The sequence below is a fragment of the Rana temporaria genome, chromosome 1 (genome assembly GCF_905171775.1).
Source record: "Rana temporaria chromosome 1, aRanTem1.1, whole genome shotgun sequence".
NCBI classification, from domain to species: Eukaryota; Metazoa; Chordata; class Amphibia; order Anura; family Ranidae; genus Rana; species Rana temporaria.
Window position 1 is genome coordinate 335,508,224 of NC_053489.1, and position 17,366 is coordinate 335,525,589.

General features: G+C 44.8%; 1 protein-coding gene across 1 annotated transcript in view; it reads left to right on the plus strand.

The window, feature by feature from the left end:
• The window catches only part of ANP32B (acidic nuclear phosphoprotein 32 family member B), a 72,917-nt gene that overhangs the window by 21,867 nt on the left and 33,684 nt on the right, over positions 1–17,366 (plus strand). The window contains exons 2-3 of the mRNA XM_040361131.1: positions 11,010–11,159; positions 16,830–16,952. Coding sequence (XP_040217065.1) covers positions 11,010–11,159; positions 16,830–16,952 — 273 coding nt within the window. The remainder of the gene's footprint in view (positions 1–11,009; positions 11,160–16,829; positions 16,953–17,366) is intronic.

The window sequence follows — 17,366 nt, forward strand, 5'->3', positions numbered from 1 at the left end:
GCAAGACAGAGTAGTTCTTTTCTCTAAACCCAGTAGATCAATCACTGGGGATCGATGCTCTGGCGAATCCGTGGCCATTCGACCTCTGCTACGCCTTTCCGCAGTTCAGTCTTATTCCAGAAGTGCTCCGGAAGTTTCTCCTAGAAGAAACAGACCTTATTCTAATCGCCCCCTTCTGGCCCAGGAGGCCATGGTTTTCCCTGCTACAGACTCTGGTCTTGGAGCCCCCACTGAGGCTTCAGACGAGAGAGGACTTGCTGTCGCAGGGTCCAATGTCACACCCACAGGTGGTTTCCTTAAGCTTGATAGCTTGGTATCTGAAGAAAAGATGCTGAAGGCTAGGGGTTTTCTGACAAGGTAATAAAAACCTAAAGTTTGGAAAAAGTTTAATTCATGGTTGTCTGAAACCCAAAGATCAACGCATGATGTTCCTTCTATTTTGTAATTTTTTCAAGAGGGTGTCGAAAAGGGTCTTTCAGTTAGTACCTTGAAGGTACAGGCGGCAGCTATCGGTGTTTTTCCTCCAGTTTTCTCTTTTGGAAAATCCCACAGTAGCTAGATTCTTCAAATCCATTTTAAAGGCTAGGGCCAGTAGTGGTAAGAAGTTGTCCAACTTGGGACCTGTCCCTAGTACTTCAAACTCTGGTAGAGTTTCCTTTTGAGCCCTTAGAGAATATTTCCATTAAATTACTTGCCTTAAAAAATATTTTTTTTAGTAGCAATTACTTCAGCTCGTAGAGTAAGCGAGTTACAGGCCTTATCAGTAGGGAGCCATTCCTCACAATCTTTGAGGATCGAGTTGTTTTAAAAAACAGATCCAGGGTTTTTGCCTAAAGTGGCCAGTACATTCCACAAATCACAGGACATTGTACTGCCATCCTTTTGTAGCTCGCCACAGGGCGACCAAGAAAATACATTTTAGTTTTTTAGATGTGAGAAGAATCCTTCTCGTCTATCTGGTGGTCACCAAGACCTTTAGGAAGACGGACGCTTTATTTGTCGTTTTTTTTTTTTTTTTTTCTGGTACGCACAAGGGTAAGAGTGCATCTAAAGCCACATTGGCTAGGTGGATAAAGCAAGCCATCTCGAAAGCTTACAAAATTAGAGAAGTTCCTACACCTTTTGTTACTGCGCATTCAACGAGCGCTTTGTCTGCGTCTTGGGCTGAGAGGGCTGGTGCTTCACCGGAACAAATTTGCAAGGCTGCCACATGGTCCAGTTTTTCGACCTTCATTAAACATTATCACCTGGATCTGCTATCCGCTCAAGAACAGGCGTTTGGTCGAAAGGTCCTTCAGGTAGTTGTCCCGCCCTAGACTGGTAAGTTCTGGCTCATCGTCTCATGGGCTGTCCTGGAAGACGCTTGAGAGAAAAGCTGAGTTAGGCTTACCGGTAACTCCTTTTCTGAAAATCTTCCAGGACAGCCGGATTCCCACCCGGTTTTGTATGGAAGTTATGTGTTTTATGCATATGTTTTTCAGGGAAGTCCTACGGTTCTCGAAGACTGACATGGGGCCTGGAGGACTGCCCTTTTATCTGGTGGGGGTTAACGTCAATGGACGGATACAGCTCCTTAAATCTTGACTTGTGGGATGTCCCCAAGTAGTGTCAAAAAACAAGGGGTGGGAACAGCAATCAAAAAACTACTTCACCCCAAACAAACAGAGCTCCTCAACGGAGGAGTTGCAACGTTAAACGGCCACCTGCAAAACCTTGCGGCCAAAGGAAGCATCTGAAGATGCACTCGCATCAACCTTCTAAAATTTGGAAAATGTGTGAACGGACGACCAAGTCGCTGCCTTGCACACCTGTGAGACAGACGCTTGATGTCGGAAGCCCAGGAGGCACCAACAGCCCTGGTCTAATGCGCCGTAACAGGAAAGGGAGGCCCCTTACGGGCGTAGGCCTGGATGGCGGTCTGCCTGGTACACCGAGAAATGGTGGCCAACCAGACCGCCAGGCCCTTTTGGACCAGACACTGACACAAACAGTGAGTCAGACCTCCGAAACGGAGCCATAGCAGACTGGTACGCCCGCAAGGAACGTACCACGTCTAAGGTATGTAACGCAGCCTCTTTGGGATGCGACGGCCGAGGACACAAAGAAAGAAGTACAATGTCCTCATTTAGGTGAAAAGCTGAAACCACCTTCGGAAGAAAAGAAGGCTGCGGGCGTAGCACCGCCTTATCCTTATGGAGTACTAAGTAAGGTGACCTGCAAGAAAAGGCCACTAACTCAAACTCGTCTGACAGATGTAATGGCCACTAGAAATGCTAGCTTCTGAGATAGTGTCAAGAGGAATTTCTCTGATGTTCTCAAAAGGAGGCTCCTGAAGAGCCGACAGCACCAGATTCAAATCCCATGGAGGAAGCGGTGGTCTAATTGGGGGAATCGCATGTCAAACCCCCTGCACAAATGTACCCACTAGTGAATGGGTAGCCAAGGGTCGTTGAAAGAAAACAGCCAAGGCTGAAATCTGTCCCTTAATGGTGCTTAAGGCAAGTTTCTGATCCACTCCTCGCTGCAAAAACGGCAGGACCCTGGAAATCGAAAATATGCCGGTGGAAGCCACTCCGATCTCCTCGCACGTAGAGATGTAGATCTTCCGAGAAGATGACTTAGCATGGTTGAGATGACCGAATCTGACAGACCTCGGTCCCTTAGTACCTGGCTTTCAATAGCCATGCCGTTAAAGCCAGTGACTGTAAAGTATGATGAAGTATGGGGACCTTGAGACGGAATGTCCCTCCCGCATTGGCAACCGCCAGGGTGCTTCTGCCACTAGGCGCACAAGGTCGGCGTACCAGGGATGCCGGGGACCAATCCAGAGCAATTGGAATTACTGGGATCCCCTCAGCCTCTACTCTACTGCGGAGCAGACGAGGAAGCAACTTCAGTGGGGAAAAAGGCATAAATTGGCCAATACTGACCCCAAGGGGCTAGGAGATCCATGTCTGGTGTGCCCCACCTCTGGCAAAGGAGTTGAAACACCTCTGGATGTAACGATCATTCCCCTTGATCCTGCATCTGGTGACTTAGGTAGTCCGCCTGCCAGTTTTCTAAGCCCGGAATGTAAACGGCCGACAGAGCCGGCGCGCTCCTTTGCGCCCACCGCAGGATGTGAGCGATCTCCAATGCCGCAGCTGAGCTCCGTGTTCCCCCTGATGGTTGACATAAGCCACTGCCTTGGCGTTGTCCGAATGGATCCTGATTGGATGTCCTTGTAGCCTCTGCGACTATGAGAAGAGGCACAGCCTGATCACTCGAAGTTCTAGTAGATTATTCGGCAGGCGGGATTTCTTCCGGAGTCCAGCGACCCTGGGCTGACTGGACCCCCCCAGACTTTCGCCTCCGAGTAGTCCAGAATTAATCCTAGGTACTCCAGACGCTGAGTCGGTACCAAGACCGACTTCTGAATGTTCAGCACCCAACCAAATTCCTGGAGGGTCTGACTCGCTATAGACAGGTCGTCCTCTAATTCTGAGCTAAAAGCAGCTCTCAGAAGATTGTCTAGGTAGCCCACGATAGCAAAGCCTTGCTGTCTCAGCAGAGCCAGAATCGGGGCGAGCACGTGGGTGAACAACTATGGTGCTGATGCTAGGCCAAAGGGAAAAAGCACAAATTGGTAGTGGTCTTCGCAGATCGCAAAAGCGCAGAAACCTTGCTTGGTGCAGATGGGACATGCAAAGTATGCATCCTTGATGTCCAAGGACGCCAGAAATCCCCTGATGGAGTGCAGCAACCACCCGAACAAATTGATTCCATCGGAGCTTTCGAATCCTTACAAAGGCAATGAGGGCTTGAGATCCAAGATTGGCCGGACTCCATCCTTCTTTGGGACCACAAAACGATTTGAGTAGAATCCCTGAACCTTTCTTGTAGTGGGCACAGGCAAAATTACCCCGCACCTCAGTAAGTCCTGTACTGCCCCCATTGAGGCAGTCGACAAGTCGGTGAAAGAGGAAGATTTGAGGAAAAAATCAGTTTGGCAGATAGGAAAAAACTCTATCTTGTACCCAGAAGTGACCCACCCTCGCAGACCCACTGGTCGGTGAGCAGGAGAGGTCCACCGATCTGCAAACCTGCAAAGTTGTCCCCCCCACCCATGAGTCAGGCGGGGCAAAACGTCACACGTAGTCTTGTTAGCCGGCTTGCGCACCCAGGGACACTTCTGTCCCACAGCTGGATCTTTGTCAGTCTGGGAGGATCTGCCCGCGGGCCCTGACGAAAATACCGCTTCTATGTGGAAAAGGAAGGTCCCGGCTTACAACGTGGCTCCTTCCCCCTTAGAGGACTGAGGCAGAAGTGTGCTCTTACCTCCAGTGACATCCTTAATGTCGTCCAGCGAGGTACTAAAGAGCCTCCACCTTTTGAAGGCAGATCTGCCAGAGCTTTTTTGGATGCTTGGTCAGCGGACCAGCATTTCAGCCAAATCAGGGGGACAATACCACCGCAGAATACAGAGGCTCTGGAAATCAAGGGGGGCCGAATCCAGAGTGGCATCAGACATGCACAAGGCCCTGTAACAATTGGTCAGCCAGCCTTGCGCACTCTGGAGGAAGCTGATGCTCCTCTACTGTCTGTTGCAAATATCTTTTGCCCATTCAGTGAGTGTCTGAGACACCAAAGTCACAGCCAATATAGGTTGCAACGCTGACCCTAGCATGGTGAACATGGAACAGACTTTGGACCTCCTATCAGTAGGGTCCTTAAACGCAGGGGTCCCTTTTACCGGGAAAGTGGTTACTTTGTTTAACGGAGCGGACCGGGGGGTCAACGAATGGGGGAGAAGCCCATTTTTTTTCAAAAGGATAACGGACCGCCATGTTGCTGAGGGACCACAAAGGACCTCTGCGGCCATTCCCATTCCTTATCTATGAACTTATCAAAGAAAGACATCATAAGAAAAAACTTTAACAGAGCGATTTTGCTTTGTTGCGACCGAAAGGAGACGGAGCCCTGCGTGGAAGTCTCCGCTGTATCCTCCAGCTTGAGAGAGTCCCTCACAGCATTAATAAGTGCACTCGCAAGTGCCCTGTCTTGCGATGGACCCGGACGTGGCCATCCTCCTCGTCTGGAGGTCCTGGTCCGCATCCTCTGACAGTCCCAAACCGGGGTCCTGTGCCTCAGCCAAGCCTGAATCTAAGTCAGAGCATTCCCCAGAAGACGGCGGAGGGAGGGGGCGCTTTTTACCCCCCCCCTTACGTCCACATGCCGCTTCCACCCTGGCAACAAATGACTCCAGGATTGGCCGACAGTGTATCCATGGGAAACCGCAGGTGCCTCGGGAATGTTTGGGGAAGAAAGGTTCAGCCACTGACTCCATGTTGCCCACTGACAGCCCTTAGGGATGTAGCCAAGACAAAAATGTCCACCCTCCTATGCTGCACAGACCGGGGGGGTTACCAGGGGACTCGCCGCCCAGTCATCTGTTCAGCGCCGCTGCCCGCTCTCCTTTCACACACAGCGTGTTCCTGAGGAAAACCTGTGAGGGTGAATTGCGCCGTTCGCGCCGTCCAGGAAGCTAGTCCAGCACAAGAGGCCAAAATCCACTTCAAAATGGCCGCTTGAGAAACACCTCCAGAGAAAAGGGCGCCCGCAATGCCGACCTGCATCACAGCGCGGCGACGGATATTGAATTTTTCCAATGGGAAATTCAATAATAAGCACAGGCCCACAGAAAAATGGCACCCAATACAGCGATGTAGACGAGAAGGCCGCCGTCGAGGCTTCCCACTTAAAGACTACCCCCCAAAGAGAGCGGGCCTGGACACCCCCCACTGACCATGACCTGGAGACCCACAAAGGTATACCCGGTCGCAGTGAGCCCTGCAAGGGAAGGAGGAAAAAAGGGTGACAGAGGAGAAGAGGACAGGAGAAACCCCCTTCCCGGGAATGCCAGCTGTTCCATCCTGCGGAGGGAACTGTACTTACCCGTCCCTGTGAGGACCTGCTGGTGTGTTGCTGACAGACCTTCAACTGAGTAGTATGTAGTAGCTGTCGGCCTGGTCCACTGTGGACTGAGACAGCAAGCAGCCGGTCTTATGTGAACCCTGGAGCATATAGCTCACCGGCCACCCCTGGAGCCATAGGGTATGACGTGGCAGACCAGCGCATAGGTAAGGCCTGCTCACGCTCGATAGCCAGACTGGGGGGACTACAAGGATACTAGATTTTCCAGCCTGTCACCCAGCTGGCAGTTGATAGAAGAATCTTTAAAAATAAAAATCATGAAATAATAAAATTTCCTAAGGGCCCGGGGACCAAAGGGAGCCAGGTCCTCAACTATGCAGAAAAAAAACTGAGCTGCTGACTGCAGGGTAGAGGGTTATGTCTGGAGGGACCGCCCCTTGGGCGGGGCTGTTCAACTCTGTTTAAAAGTACATGTATTTTTTTACTTTAATTTCTTTTTTATTTGATTTTGAAATGACTGGTACATCAATCAGTTATTTAGACAAGTAACCATCTTTTAATATACAAACATGCGTGAGAAAACAAACAAAAAAAGGAAAAAACAACAAGCTACCATCAATACTGAGCATGTATTAGCTTGTATAACCGGCTGTACCTAGTGTGTACTAAGTCTTCTAGCCCTGTATCCAATCTCCCCCCCCCCCCCTAACTATCTAAGGGAGCGTACAACCCCATTAACTAATCCGCTAATCGAGCAGGCGGGAACATAAGAGAGGAGGGGGCCGTGATTTACCCTTGTCTCTTGTGTTGGTAGTAAAAGTCACATACCCAAAATCGCTAATCCCTATTGGAGCTCCCGACAGTCCTGCTCTCGCCGCAATAAGTGGCAGCCACTTCTAACGGAAAAAGGGGGGGGGGCGCATGTAACACTGGAAGCACTTTCTCTAGTACCATCCTCATAGGTTCCCTGCCGCCCTCTGCCACGGCCCCCATATATTAGTAAATTTCCCGTAGTTCCCCTGTCTAGTGAAATACACTATCTCGTTTGAGATTGTTAATTTCATGGTCGCTAGCCAGTAACATGTATTTAAATATCGAACATGTTCTGCCTAGTCCTCTCCTATAGAACAGGAACATAACCCACAAGTCAAGATTTAAGAAGCTGTGTCCGTCCATGGATGAAAAGACTAAAGCACATCCCTTCCTTTAGCTGCCTCTGTCACTGGTACTGTTGTGAAGTAGCCTGTAAGATGGGAAGCGGCATTTCCGCCTAAATAATGGGTTATAGTAAAGTGTTAAATATTTTACAATACTATATCAAGCGCACTTATACAGCGACATCGGTTTTTGGTAAGCAATAGAAATAGATTCCTAAATATTAGATTTGTTCTATGCTGTAGTGTGTGTGTGTTTTTTTTTTTTTTTTTAAGGTTGCATTAATTCTGTGATGAAATCATTGTGCCCTATAATACTTTCCATTTATTAATTCCATTGTACCATTGTTTTCTCAGTAAAAAAAAATTTCCTTGTGGTTTTAAAGCTTTTATAGAAGGTCACTTGTGAGGCCAAAGGAAAAAACTTAGCAAGACTATGTTTATGTCCTTTTACTTTTCTTCATATCAAATAAGAAATCGAAAGTCTTCGGGATACACCCAAGTTGATTTTATTGGGTATGTTGTTAAACAGTAAGATGGTAGTCCCAGTTTCGGCCTTTTAAAATGGGCGCTGTCATTACTTGGCTCCTGCTTGTAAAAGCGGTTGTGGACCGAATTTTACATTTCATCCTTCATGGTGATTGTGCACATACAAAAATTTGACATGGGCAATTGGCTGTCCATGCTGTGTAATACTGTTGTGCAGAGTAGTACAGCTGTTGTGGGCTAATATTTATGTTCTTCTTTGGGGTATGGGGGGGCTAAACTTAACCACTTCTGACCAGCTCACACCAAAATACGTTGGCACTTGAAGAGGGATATCTTTGTTCTGGCAACCAGCTAGTGGCCATAACCCCGGTATCCTCTACTTCAGTGAGCGGTCCGGTTTCCGATAATAGTGGTCTCTGAAATGGAGACAAGTGAGGGGGAAGATGGCCCCCACCGATCTCCATATCATTGCAGGGCAGAAGCGGCATCAAAATGTCACTTCCGCCCATAGCTCTTACTTGTAAACCACAAATCTCAGAAAGAGGCTTGGTCCTTAACCATTGCTTACTGGGCACTTAAACCCCATCCTCTTGACCAGACCAATTTACAGCTTTCAGTGTTCTCACTCTTTTGAACGACAATTGCGCGGTCATACAACATTGTACCAAATGCAATTTAATAATTTTTTTTTTGCCCACAAATGGACCTTTCGTTTGGTGGTATTTTGATCACCGCTGCGGTTTTTATTTTTTGTTTAATTTTTTTTTTTTTATACCCACTTTTAAAAAAAACCAAAAAAATACAAAACCATTTATTTTGTTATAAAATTTTGCAAACGGGTAATTTTTCTCCTTCATTGATGGGCACTGGGAGACAACTGGTGGGTGGCACTCATGGGCATTGATAGGTGGCACTGGTTGGCACAGATGAGGTGGATGTGCCTCTTAGGGACCGAAGTCCCTTGTACAGAAGACGGCGATCAGCTTTTTTTCCCTCTCCTCCTGCTGACAGCGTGAGGAGAAAAAAAAGATTAACTGAGCTTCTGTTTGCATCACGTGGATCAGCTGTCACTCGGTGATCACAGCGCGCGCCCTGCAGGGGAGCATGCAAAGGGGAGGACTTATATTGGCGGCCACCCGGCAGAAGTAGGTCCGCGTGGAGTTAAGTGGCTAAAGCCTCTCCCACAGCTGTCGTTCCATGGTAAATTGTGTGTGTGTGTTTGTTTTTTTTTTTTTTTTACATAAGTTTTCTGTACACCTCAAAAGAAAACACATTCATCTGAAAATATTTCAGGTCTATCTTAGATTAGTAAAATACTCTTAAAATTCTCTTAAAATACTCTTAAATTAAATTAAACTCTTAAATTAATTCTCTTAAATATTCTTAAATTAAAAAAAGCTTTGGGTTTCTTTTCATTCCTTTTTTATTTATTTATTTTTTAACTTTCATGCAATGAAAGCATGAAGGTAAAAAACATTCAGCCTTTAGAACACTTAATTTTTATGATGGTTATGAACACTTATTTCTTTGGACTTTGTACAGATTTCTCAGGGAAATACCTGTTTAGTTAGTGGTGAGCTTAGACACTAAATCTGAACAATGTAACTGCAACCTTCATAATTTTCTTGTTGATACTTCAGTTTTTACATTTTAACCATGTCATTGGTGACTGGCAGCACAGATGGACCAGTGGAGACTTTTTTGTTTTCAATCAGCCGCGCAGCAATTTCTCAAGCGCAGGAGCATTTGTTTTTCTTTATTGACTTTATACAGTAAGCAGTACCAGAGGAGTATGAGTGACTTCACTGCTACCAGACACAGAAGAGCATCAGCAGCTCCCACCATTCTGTGTTTTGGTTTTTTTGGCAATTGTCTGGTTTAGGATGGTAAACTTTGCAGTAGATGAAAATGTGTTTGATTAAAAAAAAAAATGGAGACAGTGAGGCATGATGCTGAAGTACATTTTGGGTTTGCCTACACTGTAAGGGAAGACGTATTCTCTTTAAAGTGGTTGTAAAGACAGAAGCATTCTATGCATTAAGATAAAAACCTGTGTGCAGCAGCCCCCCCCTAAAGCCTCATAGAAACGATCAGACCAATCCGTGAATTTTTTTCCGAAGGGCGTTGTATGTGAACTTATTCTGCATTTAGACGGCAGAACTTTTTCAGCAAACTTTCACAAAACTACGTTGTTTTTTTAGCTCTTTACCGCTACCCTTTGGGAAACTTTTGCTATTGTTGTCTGTTTAGCATTGGTTCAGAGCATGCGTGAAGTTCAAATATAAGTTTTTAATCCTATATTAGATAAAATAACCAAATGGCCAAACCGCCACTGCAAACATGATGGCATGCTGGTATGTTATTCCTAAAATTACTTGATAAATACACATTAATTATGGCAATTCTCTGTAAACGAGTAAGTTGGGGCCAGATTCACAGACAAATACGTTACGCTGCGGCGGCGTAACGTATCCCATTTACGTTACACTGCCGCAAGTTTACAGCGTAAATGCCTGATTCACAAAGCACTTGCCTGTAAACTTGCGGCGGCGTAGCGTAAATCCGCTTGGCGCAAGCCCGCCTAATTCAAATGGGGCGGGCACCATTTAAATTAGGCGCGTTTCCGCGCCGAACATACTGCGCATGCTCCGTCGGTAAAATTACCCGACGTGCATTGCGCTAAATGACGTCATTGGTTTCGACGTTAACGTAAATGGCGTCCAGCGCCATTCACGGACGACTTGCGCAAACGACGTGAAATTTAAAATTTTGACGCGGGAACGACGGCCATACTCAACATTGGCTAGGCCACCTAGAGGACACCCTTAGTTTTACGCCACATATCTCTACGGAAACGACGTAAATTTAGAGCGACGGGCAAAGCGGACGTTCGTGAATCGGCGTAACTATTCATTTGCATATTATACGCCGACCGCAATGGAATCGCCACCTAGCGGCCGGCCTAGAATTGCAGCCTAAGATCCGACGGTGTAAGTCAATTACACCTGTCGGATCTTAGGGCTATCTATGCGTAACTGATTCTATGAATCGGGCGCATAGATACGATAATCGTATCTCTTTTGTGAATCCGGCCCTTAGTTCTTATTTTTAGTCGTGTGTGTGTGTGTGTGTTTTTTTTTTTTCTCTGGGAATGTTTTTCCATATGCTTTTTAATTATTTTTTTTCTATGGTTTGTTTTTTGCATATTACCTCTGTTTACAGCTACTGTTCATATTTAACAGTTTTACGCTCTGATTTTCTGTAATATGCTTTATCAGTAGCTTTAAAAAAAGAGAAACAAACACAACTGTTATTTGGCTTTTTTCCCAGATTTTTGGGGGGAATTTGATTATTGTAATTGTTCCCTATTCTATCTTGTTCAATATTGACTTTCTAAGACTTCCAAATTGTATTTCTCCCGATTTTTAAAGGCTTGTCACTGCTTCTACACAGGTGCGGGAACTAGTTTTGGACAACTGCAGGGCAAAAGAAGGCAAAATCGAGGGTCTAACGGCAGAGTTTTCCAATCTAGAGTTCCTCAGCCTTATAAATGTTATGTTGATGTCCGTTTCAAATCTTCCAAAATTACCGAAGTTAAAAAAGGTAAGATTTTTAATTTTTGTTTTTAAATTTATTCTTTAAAGACCTGGTAATTTTCCATTTTTAATACATCTTTGCTAAAAAGTTTGGAAGTGGCGTTATGGATTCCTGCTGACCCGTTTGTGTAGAAATAGAAGCTAGTAAAATTCTGTCACTATGTAGTGGTAGTGCTACCACTGAAAAATGACACATTTGTGTACTAACCTCAGCTAGGAGTCGAGGAGGGCAAACTTGCAAAAATTGCGGTTGGGCTCGGGTAACTGTTGCTCAATCTGCCGCTTGTGCTTACTCATGGTCTATCTGTGCATCAAGGTGTCCTGTAGTGGTTCCACTATAAAAGTTGTGTATATGTTTCCTGTTCTAGTATAAGTTCTGTAGTAAAAGTAAAAACATGCATGCTGGGCTTGTGCTTTTCTGCACCTAAAAAGCACGTCCCTGCAAGGGCACAGTTGGCCCAAAAGGTTAACTGCCTCGCACCCCCCGTACAGAACATGCACCAGATTGTTCGTGTGCATTATGGTGTAAATGAGCCCTAAGCTGCATATTGGAGAAAGTATTTAGGCATAGATAGCAAACTGACCTTTTGTTGACTTTACGAGCCAACTGTTTTTTAGCCTTAAAGTAGATGTAAACACTCCATACACCCAGTGAAGTGAACAGCCTCAGATGATACAGAAATGAACCAAATCTACATAGGTTTTACATGTATATCTGCGGTCTTCACATTTATATACTGTTTAGAAAGTTCAGATCGTGTTGGGAGATCTTCTCTTCCTGTTTAACACAGAGTATGATGTCTGGGCATACAGCCAAGATGGCGAACACTGCTGATTGGAGGAAAGGCACATACCCCCTCTCATCATAGGCAGAGACTCTCAGAGGTGTTTTGTAATAGGGCCAGCTCCCTGTTAATCATTTTTCTGGCGTGACGTCATGGGGTCAGCCCTCCCTGTGTGGGCCCATTAGGGAGATTTTTCCATTCCACTTTAGGGAGTTGTAACTTTTTACATGGTGTTCCTGTTGAGATTTCCCCTCGCATTTTGATTAAGGTGACAGTTGTAAGATTTTTGTATTACTGTCACTTTCTGCTCCAATGCAATAAAAGACTTCATAGATTTTATGAACCTTCCCTTCTTTACTGGTGACAGTTACCAAGACAAAAAGGGAAGAGGAAATCTTCAAAAAAACATGAGGTTCCAACCATTTCTCACTAAAAAACAAAGAACAAAAAATGTATTGGAGTTTCGCTTTAGTATTGGGCCTAGCCAACAGCTAATACACAACTTATTAATAATACTCCTCCTTTTTTTTTTTTTTTTAAACAGATAATCCTTCTGTATATATTTTCTGCATTGACCATACTGTCGTAGGATCAGAAATACAATAAATTAATGTGTTCCACCAAGCAAAGAACGTGATCAAAAATAGTGATAATAGTGCCGCTACTTGCTATAAACCATATACCAAAAGGTGGAAAAAAAAACATTCGTAGCATACTAATAATAATCCACAGTAGAGCAGACAAATCTTAAAAAGTTTAAAAATATATAATCGTACAAAAATCTGGATAAGAAAATATATACAATAAATAAGTCCAAACTGTAAAAGTCCACATAGGTATCTCACAAACTAGTGTGTAATCTTTTAAAACGCCACCAAAGTGATAATGTGTGCCCTTGTCCCTTAAAGCGCTTGTTAACCCTAAAAAAATAAAGATCATGCTTCTTTAAAGCATGTTATACAGCACTTGTGCTGTGTCATTTGGCCCTGGCCCCCTGTAACACCTTTTAATACCTGCCTGGCTATGCCCCCCCCCCCCCCCTGTAAATTTGCCACAGTGCAGGGCTTGACAAATTTTGATTAGAATTTAGGAGCCAGTTTTTTAAATCGGCTGTCCAGCGCCCAGAACTGCATGTCCGGTGCGTCGGGCAATAAAAATTGCTCGGGCCTGGTGCCAGGCGAAAAAAGACCAAAGAGTAAAAAAAATAAGGTGGCACTGATGAGGCTGCTCTGATAGGCTGCACTGATTAGATGGCACCGATAGGTACTGATGGGCACCGACAGGCGATACTGATGAGGCTGCGCTGATGCAGCCTATCAATGCTTATCAGCGCAGCCTCATCAGTGTCACCTGTCAGTGCCCATTAGTGCCGTCTGTCAGTGCTGCCTGTCAGTTCCTCATCAGTGCCCATCAGCACGACCTGATCAGTTCCATCGATCAGTGCCATCTGTCAGTGCTTATCAGCATCGCCTATCAGTACAGCCTGTCAGTGCCGCCTATCAATACACATCAGTGCAGCTTATTAGCACACCCTCATCAGTATTGCCTATCAGTACCTATCGGTGCCATCTAATCGGTGCAGCCTACCAGTGCTTGTCAGCGTAGCCTCATCAGCGCCACCTATCAGTGCCCATCATAGCAGCCTGAAGGGTGGTACTCACTGATGGGCACTGTTAGGCGACATTGATGAGGCTGCACTGATGGGCTGTGCTGATTGGCACTGACAGGTGGCACTCACTGATGAGCGACGCTGATGAGGCTGCACGGATGGGGTGGCTCTGACAGTGGCGCCACTAGGGTTGATGTTACCTGGTGCGGAAAAAAATTGTCTCCAGACCCCCCTCCACTAACTACAGACCCCCCTCCCGCAGTATAGATCCCCCCCCCCCATCATTATAGACACCCCCTTAGTGCAGACCCCCGCAGTATAGACACCCCCTTAGTGCAGACCCCCGCCGCACATGTCCATCTACTTAATAGAGAGTGTACAGTATAGACCTCAGAACAGAGCGGCCGTGGATGTGTACCTCGGGCTCCTCCTCCTCACTGGATGTAAACAGAGGAGGAGGAACCAGCGGCTTTGGTCCGACTCCTGAGCCTCCCTTGCTGTGTTAGTGAAGCGATCAGTGTAGGGCAGCGGGCGGTGTCGCAGCTGCTGCTATCCACGGGTGTCGCCCCTCTTGCGGGTATCACCCGGGTGCGGACCGCACCCCTGCCTGGCAACGCTCAAGCCCAGCTGTAAACCTGGGAAGATGATTTCGGAGGTGGGGGGGCAGTGAGAGCAAGCCGCGCTTATCACAGCACTGTCCACCAGAGGGCGCCGGTTCGAAGATAGAAACGTGTATCCCGCTACAGCAGGCCGCAAAATCCGCGGCCACAATTAATCGCCAGCCCGACGCTAGTCCGAAACTACTGCAGTGTAATCCAGGCGCCAGGATGCAATTTCCAGTCGCCATTGCGACCTGTGCCTTGGTCATCTGCAGCCTGCTATCTGTCTCCTCCTCCCTGCCTGTTAGATCGTGACAGTGTCTGCCCCCACAACTCCTGCTGCTCAAATAACCTTCACATCTTCTTACCCATATCCTCTGTGTGAGTATTGTATAATATAAAAAAAAAAAATTCTATACCTCATTTCACGGCTCTTCTAAGCAATCACATGATAGACCAGCTCTCTTCTCCTCCACTCCCGGGTGACGTCGGCAGGGGAATCTCGGCCCCCGTCTGCTGCATCTGTCGGACAGGGAGAGGGGAGAGAGCCAGCCGATCATGTGATCGCAGAGAAGGGCTCTGAAATGAGGTACAGCTTGGCTTTTTTGTTTTCATCGCTCACACATGGGCACACGGCATTGGAACGCAGAGGGGGGATGGTCTGGCTTAACAACCACTTTAAGAATAAAACTCACCAGACCAAATTGCCATCCATTCTCATGAGTAGGCAATAGCTCTTACACAGTTATGACTCCTTTAGAAAAAATCCAGATTGCCTCTCCACCTTTCTTTGTAAGAAAATAGGAAGGCCCCCAATAGTGTATTACTTAAAACACCAAGTTAATTATTTTGTTAAGGATCCATTCACATTTTAAAGCATTTAAACAAGGATTGTGCATAAAAGGCAGTCTGTTAGCGGTCCTATAGCAATCTCACCACCTCCACACTGGTTTGACTACTGTTGGAACCTTGCCACTCATTCCCCCGGCATCGACACATCACATCTGGTTGCAACGTTAACATAGCGGCACGTTTTGTCATATCCAACTTCAACAAACGACTTTTAACAAATAAAACCATAACTAGATCAAAGCATAAATAAAAACTAGAGGTGCGCTGAATCAAAATTTTGGTACTGAAACCAAAAATTCAGGATGGACTTGGCCTAAACTTATTTATTTATATATATATATATATATATATATATATATATATATATATATATATATATATATATATATATATATATATATATATATGCGCACACACACATATATTGCACTTCCATTGTCGTGTTAAAAATCTTGCTTGCTGCATTTTGGTCAGTTAAAAAAGCCGCACCAAAAGCGTACCTCCCCGTTGAAACGCATCTGTAACCCACCCATGTTACAATTTTGATGCGTTTTTTGAGTCACCTGACTTTTGAAAAACACACCATAAGCACAGTAAAATAGCAGCAAAATTGCATGTGTTTTCGGCGCCATTATTGGCACCTTTTTCTCTGTTTGAAAAATACAGAACACCATTTTCGGCCGATATATTTCAGCAGCCAAAATGTTGCTGCATCTCTTAACGGCCCAACTATTGCAGCTTGAGCTGTATTTAAACTCCTTCATAAAATCATAAATAACTGTCCCCAAATAGACAGGGGGAGGCTGTAAACCAACAGCCATCCTGTCTACAAAACTTCTCGATCTGTGGCCATCCCTGTGCATGTCTTAAAATCCGTATTTAGGATGTCTAGTTCTGAAAAGGTGGAGTCCATCTTCCCATATAGAGGCCCGATGTTCCACCTTTGCAGTTTCTGGTGCCTAAAAGACATACAGTACATTTCTCTATAGCTCTGTTAATCCACGTCCTAAACTTCTCGAGGTTTCAACATAATGGAACAAAGCCATCAAATGATGACTGATCTGGTCTTTTTTTTATGTGATGATTTTTTTTTTTTTTTTTTTTTTACGATCCTAGTCCCTGCAATTCCAGCTACCTACCTGTTAATGTTCACCAAACATCTGTAAAGATTTATCAAAAGCTTTCCATCCTTTTTTTTTTTTTTTTTTTTTTTACTTGAAAACAGTTGTGATTGTAAGAAGTGGTCAAGGATATGTTTGTGTAGTTCATGTCTGAGCAGCAGAAATGTATGCATTGAGCTTCAGTAGTATGGGTAATCTGTGTCATCATTTTTTTTTACTCCTTTTTTGCACTGCACTACACATTTTATAAAGGAGCATTCAATGTATGTTTGTAACTTGCTAAGCACTCCCTGGTGCCCAGAGTACAAAAAGTGTATTGAGTCAAATGGATGGAATTGACTATTTGTGTGTTTGACAGGCTAATATGTGTGTGTGTGTATATATGTGTGTGTGTGTGTGTGTGTGTATATGTGTATATATATATATGTGTGTGTGTGTGTGTGTGTGTGTGTGTGTGTATATGTGTGTATATATATATGTGTGTGTGTGTGTGTGTGTGTGTGTGTGTGTATGTGTGTGTGTGTGTGTGTATATATATATATATATATATATATATATATATATATATATATATATATATATATATATATATATATATATATATATATATATAATGTAATTTTTTTTTTTTTTGGTGAGATCTTTACAGTTGTTAATGGTTACCTTTTTCAATTAACAATTTGTTTTGCTTTTGTCATTCCTGTGTTTTAGCTTGAACTAAGTGACAACAGGATTTCTGGAGGTCTAGATGTACTAGCAGAGAAGCTCCCAAACCTCACGCATCTAAATCTCAGCGGAAATAAATTAAAAGATATTAGCACCTTGGAACCTTTGGTAAGTAGTATATTTCTGCTGGTCTAGAGCACTGTGTAATTTATAACCCTTGTGATGGAAACATGCTGGACTATAGTGTATTTCCTATAATGAATATTGTGGTGTTTCATTATCGTCATGTAGGTCAAGAGGAGAAAAAATGATATATATTTTTTTGATTAATTCAACATTCATTACAGTTTCAATGCCTCATGCACACTGGACGTTTATGCATGAGAGACCAGCATTTAGGAGCAGGCAGAAGATACAGACTCACTGTCCAGCCCCAGTGCCGACAGCCTGTAAAACTCAGAGGCTGAAAGCTGCTTCAGCTGGACGAGGCATAAAGTAGTACGAATGTTTAGAACAGTATGCGCTTAGGGCAGCATGTGCCTCTCGATTGCATGCTGTAGTCTTGTGCATCAAGGCTAAACA